This window comes from Calidris pugnax, unplaced genomic scaffold, assembly GCF_001431845.1.
Source record: "Calidris pugnax isolate Ruff unplaced genomic scaffold, ASM143184v1 scaffold219, whole genome shotgun sequence".
Taxonomy (NCBI): Eukaryota; Metazoa; Chordata; class Aves; order Charadriiformes; family Scolopacidae; genus Calidris; species Calidris pugnax.
Genome location: NW_015094507.1, coordinates 5,053,515 through 5,064,501, shown reverse-complemented (window position 1 = coordinate 5,064,501; position 10,987 = coordinate 5,053,515). Strand labels below are relative to the sequence as shown.

The following is a 10,987-nucleotide window of genomic DNA, read 5'->3' as shown; positions in this document are numbered from 1 at the left end:
TGCTGGGAACGGAGGGGCCCGGCCGGCCAGTGCGGCGCGCGGCGGGGCGGCAGCCGCCATCTTGGCTCGCGGTGGGTCGCAGGTGCCGCGCTCCGCGGCGGAGCGGGGCGAGGTTCTCCTCGCTTGAAGGGCGGCGGGCGCCGCGCGTTTCCGCATCGATGGGTAAGAGCCGGGAGAGCGCCAAAGAAGCCGGCGGGTGGGGGCAGCGAGGTGCGGGTGCCCCTTGCTGCGGGGCTCCCCCGGCCAGCCCGCTCGGGGGCGGCCGGCAGCAGCGGGGCGTTGCCGCGCACGGCGGCTCGGTCCTCGTTAGGCCGGTGCTGGGACGGGGTCTTCCCCCGCTGTTTCTCCGCTTCCCTGCCCTGCTGCCGGTGGAGAGGGCTTTTCAGGAGGCGCCGGGGGAGAGCGCCGGTAGTCCCTCCGGGTGGTCACTCCCGGTGCCCTGTCGGACGAGGGGGCTTGCGGTCTGTCCCGGCCCTGCGCCGGGGTGTTGGACGGTGCGAAGCCTGTGGGCAGCGTCCGGCCGCCCCCTGCCCTGCCGCCGGGGAGGGGACGGTGGCTCCGAGCGGCGCCGTGTTTCGGGAGCCTTGCGTGGGCAGGGAGGAGAAGAACCGTGAGTAGAAGAGGCCTCAGCCTGGGCACAGCGAGCGGGCGAGATGCAGGATGTGGTGGGTGGAGGGGTTTAGGGTTAACACGCGTATAGTTGTGCAGAGCAGAAGTGGAGGTTTCCTTGGGTGTAAATGCAGAGGTCGTGAAGCCTGAATAGATCCGGGACGGCCAATCTTTTTGGTTTTGTCCTTAAGATGTCTATACCAAAACCCTTGTTGGGGGGGAAAGAAGCTATACATTCATAAGCTTTTCTTTTTGAAAAAAAATTTTGATGAGGGCTTCTTCCTAGCTGTGTTTCTGTAGCTCTTCATAGAGCTGGTGGCCTGAACAGGCTTACTCTGGGTGCACGCTTGTTTTGTTTGGTTCCTTGCCTGCCTTGACAGTTTTATTGGCACAACTGAATTAGCAAGGCATGAATGATTAAGAAGTGATGATGTTCTAGGAGTAATTAAGCCAGTAGTGTTGTTGGAAAAATGGCTTTAAACTGTGCGTCAAAAGTTATATGACAATTACTAGAAAATTGCTTTAGACGGTGGCATGCTTAGCATAGCAGTAGTTTACTAAGGGTCTTGTGAAGCAAATGTGTTTGGGTAAAACAGGCTGCTGAGTCCTTGGAGTGTCTTGTTGATGTCTGCCTAAGCTTGCAGTCTGTTTTTCTCTTATGGCTTGTGTTTATTGCTCAGTAGTCCTTGGTATTGTTGATATATCAAAAAAAAAAATTGAAAATAGTCTCAGCATGGAAGTTGATAGAGAATTATGCACAGCTCAAGAGCTGTAGTTCAGATGTTGTCTTGTTGTAGAAGAATTCTGGACAAGTGACAGTTCATGTAGAGTCTTAAATCATATTTTTGACAGTTATTTCTCAGATGAAGGCTACAGTTCTACCTTTAAAAAATAGCACCATGCTCTTAACAATCTTTGTCAGTCAGTCAGTTTGATCATTTCAGTGACAGAATCATATTTTATCACTTCTATCTTTTCACAACTGGTATGCCTGAAATGACAGTCAAATTCTAATTCTCTAATCCATCTTTTGATTAATTAGAATGAATCAATTATTTTGTTAGTTTAAAATGGAAAAGAGTATGCCTGAGTGGGTGCTACAGTTTTTTTTTCTGCAGTTTTTTCTGTGTACAGTTTAGAAGGAAATGCAGCATAACCTTTAGATCCTATATTTGTGAGATAGGCATCTTAAAAAAAAATAAAGAACCAATGCAGTAAAATATTAAACTAAACAGTAATTAGCACAGGCTTTCTTCTTGGATTTGTCCTCATTTTTTAATATATTTAATATCTCCTTTATGAGAGGAGGAAGCAAATTGCTTTACTTGCTGACAGAATCAAAATTTAACAATGTAATGGGTTTGCTTTTTTGTTTCTCAGTGTGCTCATAAGACCCATATTTTCTTTTTGCAGTAGCTTATGCCCTTTAATGAATTATCTGATCCCTGAGATGAACTGTTAGTACAGGAATATATAGCTGCTGCTGTAGATACCTTTGTAGTACAAGAGATGGCAGGTTTGCCTTGCAAGGTTTGGCCTTCTGGAGTAATTTTTCTTTTTTTTTAATAGACAACATGGCAAGCCCGGGTAAAGATAACTTCCGAATGAAAAGCTACAAGAATAATGCACTTAATCCGCAAGAAATGCGCAGACGAAGAGAGGAGGAAGGAATTCAGCTTCGGAAACAGAAAAGGGAAGAACAGGTCAGTATCTTGGTGAGCTCTTAAGTGTTTGTGAAGCTAAATTCAGATGTGTGAAAAGACTTGAGCAGAGTTGTCCTGTGGAGCAGAATCCAGAGCACCACGTCGAATGTCTGTTGTCTGTGCAATCTTGGGGGAGAGACTGGGGAGCAGCAGGCACCTCTTGATAGCATCATAAAACAAAAAAGCGAACAGAAGCACTTTTAAGTCACTAGGGCACAGAGAGGAGAAACAGGTGTCTTAAGTTTAATCTTTAGTCTAGGTTTAAACCTAGACTTAAACCTCTTACATGACTGAGCTGAGAGGATACCCTTATTTCTAGTAAGAATTAGAAACTGTGCATTCTCTTCCAGAGTTTAGGCCAAAGTTGTTCTGCTAGAAGGGAGAAGGATTATTTTCATCTTTGAAGCCATATTTCAAATTGTCCAAGGGCTTTTCTACAATAACTTATTAAAATGCCTACCAATTAGTGATCCCTGAACTATTGTATATAACATTTTCAGTTAATTGAATTTTTAGTGGTCACAGTACATGGAGCATTGCGTAATTGCATGCTTTGTGGTAGTTCCTTTTCCCAAAATGTTTAGTAGTTTCTTGCCAGGAAAATATGGAATGTGTTTTGTTTTTCTGCTTGGTCCAAAGTGGCTGAATTTGTCTCCCCCACCCTAGAGAGTGTTCCAGACACTGTTTTATAGTCTTCTCTGAGGTGGGAGTGCTTACCCTTCTGGGAGAGTAGTGCTACTGCATGGAAAAAGAATTTAAATTGGTTTGGCCAGATATGTAAGAGTAAGAAGTAGTATGAAGCTGGAGCAACTTGTCAATGGATAACTGCACTGCAGTTCCTGCTGAAAGTTTTGTTTATGTATTTTGTAGTAAGTACTCCTTAGATAAATTATGAAAATAATGAGTGTTTCTCTCCCGTGCTGACTGTTGTAACAATGAGGATACTGTTGTGTTCTCCTTGGTCTTAATTTGTTGGACTGGTGTTTTACAGCTCTTCTAGAACTGGGGAGAGTCAGATTTGTGCAGGGAGATGAGAGTGGTTGTGCTCCAGTAGAAGTTATAACTGGTAGATAGACCATGATCCTAAACAACAGCAGTTTATACATTTCAACCAAGAGTTTCTGTGTCCTTGTTGAGTGATAGAAAGAATGGCCGTTCCTCCAAAAGAGGAAAGTTGTTTTCTCTTCCTTTCTGGGTTTAAATGGAATTAAACCTTGTTTACGTCCAGGATTCTGCAGTTGTTTTGTGTCTAGGATTGTGCCCAGTCCAGAAGTGTGTTGAACAAGGGAGAGAATGTTTGTTTTAGGTTCCTGTTTGAAATATGAGTAGATGTGCACATAGAGTTGCTTCTGCAGTTCAGGGTGTGTACAGTAGCAGAAATACAGTGTCTAAAGACACCTAGAGGACAAAACCTTCAGGATTTAAGTAGGAGGTTTCATTATTATGCTTATAAGCAATATCTCAGGCAATGGATTGAGATTCTAACATTGCTTTTTACAGAAACCAGCATAATATTCTTAGAATTGTTAACTGCAGTAGCTGTAAATGTAGTACCTGAGGAAAGATAAAAATTCAAGTTTGGTTTCTAGAAGAAAACAGGCTAATTTGAATGTTTTGCTTGTGTGCCAGAAAATGTAGAGGCACTCATTAAACATAGCTTATTAAATACCACATGTATGTATTTTGAGCATAGGAAGTGCACGTAGTCAATTGTAAAGCGATTTTTGGACATAGAGAATGTTTAATGTTATATAATTTGAAAGTTGACCGTGAAGCTATACTATTTTTTCTCCAACTATATTAAAATAATCTTTCTGTTTTAATCTTTCTGCATTTGTATATGAAATACAGGTGCTGTTTACTTGTCATGCAAAGAAAGTACATAGATGTTAGACCTTCTGTTGAAGGGAGGAATACGGTGTGCTGAAACACAGACATTGGCTCTGTGTTGTTGATATTAGCCTATAAACTCAAAAAGGAGAAAGTAACTTGTAGAAAACTGTTTCCTGCTTAAAAATAAATGCTAATTTTGAGGGATAAAAGACTAAAAGTAAAAAGATCTTTATGTTCTTTTTCTTACATGTGGAAAAATGTTGCTAATTAAACCTTCAGTTTTTAAGTGTCTCTCTGAAGCGTTGCAGTGCAGTTTGTCAAGATGCAGATATAGTAGTGTTTTTCTCCTCTATGTTCTTAAAACTTTCATGTAGAATTCCATTTAACATGGATGAGTAGGAAGGTGAGTATTGGTGAAAGCATTTCTGCAAGTGTATGTCATCAGTACCCATTCTATCGTAAGTTCTAATGTCTTCCAAAATTTTCTTCTTTGTTTAGCTGTTTAAACGCCGAAATGTTTCTCTACCAGGAAATGAAGAGTCCATGGTAGAAAGTCCAATTCAGGATCCTGATGTCAGCTCTACTGTACCTATTCCAGAGGTAATAACTGAGAGTATGTTTAGAATGTTATCTATTAATGTGCATAGGACTAGACATAAGAAATCCTTCTTTAATTTTTAGGAAGAAGTTATTACAGTAGATATGGTGCAGATGATTTTCTCAGATGATCCTGAACAGCAACTCACAGCAACTCAGAAATTCAGAAAATTGCTATCTAAAGGTATGGAAACATTGCCTGATTTTTTTTTTTTTTTCATTCCTTCTGTGTTATGAATTTTAGTGAGAGTCAGTTAATCTTTAGTATTGTTTTACTTTAAAATAGAGCTTGTTGAAACTTCTGTTTCTGTTTATAGAGAAACCGTGCCAAATCTCTTCCGACCTAATGGCTAAATACAGAAAGCTTCATTATTCTAATGTTAATTCTTTCAGACAAAATAACAAAAGCAAGGATATGTTGATGGAAGTGTCCAGGGCAGTAACTAAGTGCACACTAACATTACTCACAGTACTTGTTGCAGTGATTCATTTTCTGGTTCTCGTTCTGTAATTGAGGGGAGAAAAGTTATATGGCTGCCAGAGAACATGTGTAACTTCTTTTTGTTGAAACTGTAGGAAATACAGTCTTAAATTAATGCTAGTATTTGTGTAACATGATAGGCAAAGGTATAAATTGCTTATTTAAAATAGTATCTAATCATAATTGCTCTTCCACTGACTTGAACTTGATTGAGGGAACAGTGTTTTGTAATGTTTTACTAACATGCCAATGGGTAATAACATATGCTACTATTATTATACGTTATAGGGTGTTTACTAAATTGTTGTGCTTTATGGAGATGATCCTGAAGCCTTTTAAAGTCAAAAGTTTAGCTCCTTCATTTGATGTTAAAATGACTGAATAGTAAAATTATTCTAAGAACTGAGAATCATATTCATGTTTTGTGTCATGCTGAAAAAGCAATTTATATGGTCTTTTATGTTAGACTTACACAAATATGTTTGTTTTTATTCCCTAGAGCCTAATCCACCTATAGATGAGGTCATACAAAAACCAGGAGTAGTACAGAGATTTGTGAAATTTCTAGAGAGGAATGAGAATTACACTCTGCAAGTGAGTTTGGTACTGATTGGGAGTTTGGAATGGGATTAGGAAACCCTCCAAAAGAGCTTTGGAAAGCGTGTGATTATTATTTTCTTTATGTATATATTTAACTAAATTTAATCATTTTTAACCACTGAAGCTGTAAATTTTAGTCGGCAGTTTAGTTACCACCAATGAAATTGTGACTTGACTGTTGTGAATTTCATATTAGTCTTTAGGGTTACGTGTTCAGCTGGTCAAATACTTGGGTGTTAAAAGCAGAACGTGTTCAAGAGGGTTTCCAGAGTGGTATATTAAGATCATCAGCACTGATGTGTGAGCAGAACCTGTTTTGTTTGTGTTGAGTATATTATAGTACTTTTTAGTTGAAATATAAGAAACTGAAAGGCTTGTATGAAATCCTTTTAGAAAATCTTTTGGAAAAAAGTAGAGATAATGATAGGAGTAACCAGTTCCATCTACTTGTGGTAGCCCATGGAATGGCACTTAGGCCTTGTGTACAGTCATACTAGAAGAATTAAGTTAGTATAGAATAAACAGAAGGGATTTGTACTAATTAATAAAGATTTGAAATCTTCCTTACAGTTAGTGCTGCAAGCGAAAACCTAAAAATAATTCATATAGTGAAGATTCTTATTAAATTGAGATTTTGTCAATGCCAATGATTTCATTGGATAAAAAGTACAATAGTAGTAATAATTGCGTTTCAGTGGAAAGGAAAAAAAGTTGGAAAATCAACCGCTGCAACTCTTATGTCAAACTGTTTTTCTTGAATTTAAGTTTTACTACTGAGTGGTGTAACTTGTTCTATTTTTGTGCTCTTCAACAGTTTGAAGCAGCTTGGGCTTTGACAAACATAGCATCTGGAACTTTTCTACACACCAAAGTTGTAATTGAAACTGGAGCTGTTCCAATTTTTATTAAGTTGCTTAGTTCAGAACATGAAGATGTACAGGAGCAGGTAAGTGTTTTCTTGGGGTGTTTTATAACTACTTTAAATTCATTTATGAATGTCTTTTAGGGGGTGAGGTGGTGTGGCTAAAGAGGTTTTGAGCCCTATTTGCCTACTAGCCCACTGATCTGGCTCCAGGAAGATTAAAATTTACCTTCAGTGTATTTTTTTTCCTTGTGGTTTTTTCCTCTGATTCTTTCAGTCTTGTTTGAACTTGGTTTTTGTTTCATGTTATTGAGTAATTTGAAGAAAGCATCTCATTTCTATTGTGACATTTACAGGTGGACAGGAATTAAAACACCATAATGGAAATAATATAGTAGAAAACAATGTGGATTTTTTTTCCCCAAGTTATCTTGCAGCTTTATTTCCTGTATCCTTCTGCTCTTCCATCTTAATATGTTACAATCTTCAGTAACATTTTCCTGAACTTCAGGGTTTTTTTTTTTTGTTTGGTTTGGGGTTTTTTTTGTTTATGTTTTAAGAGAGGCTGTAATTTGCTGCCTTTTATCTAGCATGCTTGAAAGTTTGTATACTGGAAGCTCATGATTTAATTTTGTTATTCCTCATATGTGTTCTGCAGCTTTGAGCATAGTTTTATGACTATGTTACACATAGAGAACAAATGTAACTATTGAAAAAAGTATGTGAATCCTTTATTGAAAAGCGTATGAATCAAAATATTTTTATAACAGAAGACTTTCTTTCCTTGAAAGGATGACATCAAGTGTACCTAATTGACTTTGTGTGAGTTCACAAAAAATGCAGTATAGAAACAAGTAGTCTTCTGAAATACTATGTTTGAATGATACTCCGTTTTTTTTTTTTTAGTTGCATATTTGCTGTAAAAAATGTGTAGATGATTTGTTAAAGTTGATTTGCAAGCCTGTGTAAATTCACTTGGATGCTTTGCTTTTTAAGGCAGTGTGGGCTCTTGGTAACATTGCTGGTGATAACGCAGAATGCAGAGACTTCGTTTTAAACTGTGGAATATTACCACCCCTCTTGGAGTAAGTATTGCAAATTAACATTATAACTACAGTGTACTGGTGTACACAACTGTAAACTTCAATCTAAAATTTATTTGAAAAGAATATAAGCTTTTTGCTAAATTGAGAATGTTTCTTTTTGTATTGCTGTGAACCTAATATTTTGGATTACCTGAGCTTCGTGCTTATCCTTAATTGGTCCTTGACTGTAAGTTTTCCAATGCTTGCAAAGGGAAAGAAGTATTATTTCACAAGCATGAAGTTTCTCTGTTGTGCAGAACTCTATGTTGCCAGAGTTCTGAATATATAGGGTGGTAGAGATGGTTTAATTCACACTTGCAGTTCTGTGATTCCAGTTGGCTGGGCAATAGACTGGTTTCCCCACCTTTGTCAAGTAGCTCCAAGCTCCAGTCTTGCTATCCATCCATTTGCTTGTTGAGATGACCTGGCAGAGTAGTTGTTGTATGAGCTATGTTCCACCAAAAGATTTCTCTTCACTAGGAATTTACTGCATTTACTATATGCTTCTGATAGGGTGTAAGGTACCTTCATCAAAGGGAAAAAATTCACAATGGTTTAAAGCATTTATGAAATAGCTTAAAATAGTAGAGTAGAATGTGAGTGCCTTCCTCAAGGATTTAAAAGATGAACAATTTTAGACATTTTGGTATCTATCTGAAAGTGAACCTGATTTTTCACACGTCGAATCTTTTGTATTTTATTCAGCAAAAATCTATTCAAATTCAGTTGATTCTAATAGTTGCAGCATGTAAACTATAAAGAGAAATAAATTTAAACAAGTGCCCAGTGATAGGATTTATTTTCCTGATTTGAGGTACTGTTGGTAACAATAGGCATAAAAAGACTTACCTTTTAAATAAGAAATGATTTTTTAAATTGTCTTTCTTTAACAGACTGTTAACAAATTCAAATCGTCTTACAACAACTAGAAATGCAGTTTGGGCTCTCTCGAATCTCTGTAGAGGAAAGAATCCACCTCCAGACTTCAGTAAGGTATAATAAAGTACTCATTTTGGGAAATCAGAAAGCTGAAGATGACTTATGTTTGCAATATGTTATAACACATAAAATCTTTGAATCTGGAGATAGACTCAATTTTATCTTTTTTATCTTTTTAATGTAATCACACGTTTTAATGTAATCTATCTGTTGTATCTGCACAAATCATCTACTTTGACACTTATCAGCAATAAAATGAAATTACTTTAAAACCCAAGATTGTAGTTAGTCAGATGCAAATAGTCATTCAGTGGTATGAAATGATGGACAAATAATACATTCAGCAATAAATCCCCTGGGACTATTTTCTCCAGATCTGCTTTAGAGGGTATGAGTTATGATTGAAGCTTTTTTAAATTATTATTTTTTTAATTTTTATTTTATGATTGCAAGTGCATGCTGCAAGAATAAAATTTTGAGTTTTCTGCTCTGTCAGATGCAGTTAAATCAGACTATGATGACAGATGTGATGTGCCTGTATGCTCTCCCCTTAACTTCTTCCTCTCTCCAGTGTGTGGTTATAATGACAGTGAGACTATAGAGGCTAGTAGGAGTATTAACTCCTTATTTTCAGTATTAAATTAATTTCTGGTAAGTTTAAGGACATTAAAATATGGAACTGAAAATTGGATACTCTGGTAAAGGAGACTGGGGTTAAATGAACATTAAAGATAATCTGGAGATAATTTACATGTCTTGAAGCTTACTTCATGGAGTAGTAATTACTGTCATTGCTACTTAATAATTCTTGGAGAAATATTAACAAAAAGGGGGGATTTCTGATGTTAATTAATAATCACCTCACAGCTGCTTTGCCTAAGTTATATCCTTCAGTAGTGTTTTGTTCTGACAGTAAAAGATTTTTTGCTGCTTAAACACTTCTACCTTCAGCGAAAAAGGATGTCCTATAGGCAGCTGCAAATAAGAACAGCTCCTTTGCTTTTTGCTTTTTGCGATAGCACTAGTTGGACACATAAAGGAGGCTGAAATTCATAAGTGATGCAAGATAAAGAATTAATTTCTACAAAGAATATGAAATTCCCAAGCTGTAGAGCTGAAACCTGTCAGGTGTCAAGTGATGTTAAGGTAGTCGAGTTCATTTGGCTCTGTATGTGTGGAACTTGTAGGAAATTAAGGCCAGAGGCTACAGTTGCAGTGAGAAGCTGAAGTCAGCCATTGCTTGTTTCATTTGGTTCAGTGAATGTTGAGTCCTCAGGGAACTACTCTGAGTTTCTTTGTGTAAAGCAACTGTAAATTGGTTATTACAAATAACCATGAGTACTCCTACAAGGACAGTCATATGAAAAATGTTATTGTGAAATTGTGTTCCCTTAAGTAATAAGAAAAAGTATTGGGAATTCCTGGTCATCTGGTTACTTGTAAAAGCAGATGGTTTTTGTTCAAGCTGAACAATTAAATATCTAATATAATATCTCTAAACAAATAGGCTGTGAATCAGAATTTATCCAATTTGCCAGTTTGACTTGGATATCTACTTTGATTGGGAAGTGTTCTAGCTAGGTCCTGATTCATTAATGAGCTGATGTGCTTTGGCAGTAAATAGTTTTGCACCTTGATGCCTTTACAGAATGTTCTCTGAAACTTGAAAAAATATGAAGTGCCTAATTTTATGCAATATTTTTCTTTAACCTAGGTTGCTCCTTGCTTAAATGTTTTATCAAGACTGTTATTTAGCAGTGACCCGGATGTATTAGCAGATGCTTGCTGGGCCCTCTCTTACCTTTCAGATGGTCCCAATGATAAAATTCAAGCTGTTATTGATTCTGGAGTGTGTCGAAGATTGGTAGAGCTGCTTATGTAAGTCTTCTCTTCACCAAATGAGTGTCTTGCAGTACTCCTAATATTCATGAATTCAAAATGATTTGTTTTTTGTCACCTCAAGCCTGAATTTATTTTGTGAAAAGTGATGAAGACGTCTGAAACCTCTTAAGTTGCTTGCTAGGTTGCTTGGCTTCTGGGATTTTTCCTGAGATTGACAGTGGGGAAAAAAAAAAGTCTTCTCTAAAATATTCTGCTGTATTCTTTAAAATTTAATGTAGGATTTAATTTACATGGAGGAATAGAAAGGTGAAGACTGAAGACCAAGCTTGAATTGTAATTCTCAGCTTTTTTTTTTTTTTTTTTTTTTTCCCCTGGGGATAAATGCCTTGGATGTTTCAGGGGTATTATTCCTCATTTATTTTTCTGTCCTCCATTT

At 37.5% G+C, this 10,987-nt stretch overlaps 1 protein-coding gene across 1 annotated transcript in view; it reads left to right on the top strand.

Moving 5' to 3' along the window:
* Positions 1 to 16: 16 nt before the first annotated feature.
* KPNA5 (karyopherin alpha 5 (importin alpha 6)) overlaps positions 17 to 10,987 on the top strand; it is a 20,960-nt gene continuing 9,989 nt past the window's right edge. The window contains exons 1-9 of the mRNA XM_014964566.1: positions 17 to 162; positions 2,179 to 2,312; positions 4,644 to 4,745; positions 4,827 to 4,926; positions 5,723 to 5,817; positions 6,638 to 6,769; positions 7,682 to 7,770; positions 8,664 to 8,763; positions 10,424 to 10,587. Coding sequence (XP_014820052.1) covers positions 159 to 162; positions 2,179 to 2,312; positions 4,644 to 4,745; positions 4,827 to 4,926; positions 5,723 to 5,817; positions 6,638 to 6,769; positions 7,682 to 7,770; positions 8,664 to 8,763; positions 10,424 to 10,587 — 920 coding nt within the window. The 5' untranslated portion in view covers positions 17 to 158. The remainder of the gene's footprint in view (positions 163 to 2,178; positions 2,313 to 4,643; positions 4,746 to 4,826; positions 4,927 to 5,722; positions 5,818 to 6,637; positions 6,770 to 7,681; positions 7,771 to 8,663; positions 8,764 to 10,423; positions 10,588 to 10,987) is intronic.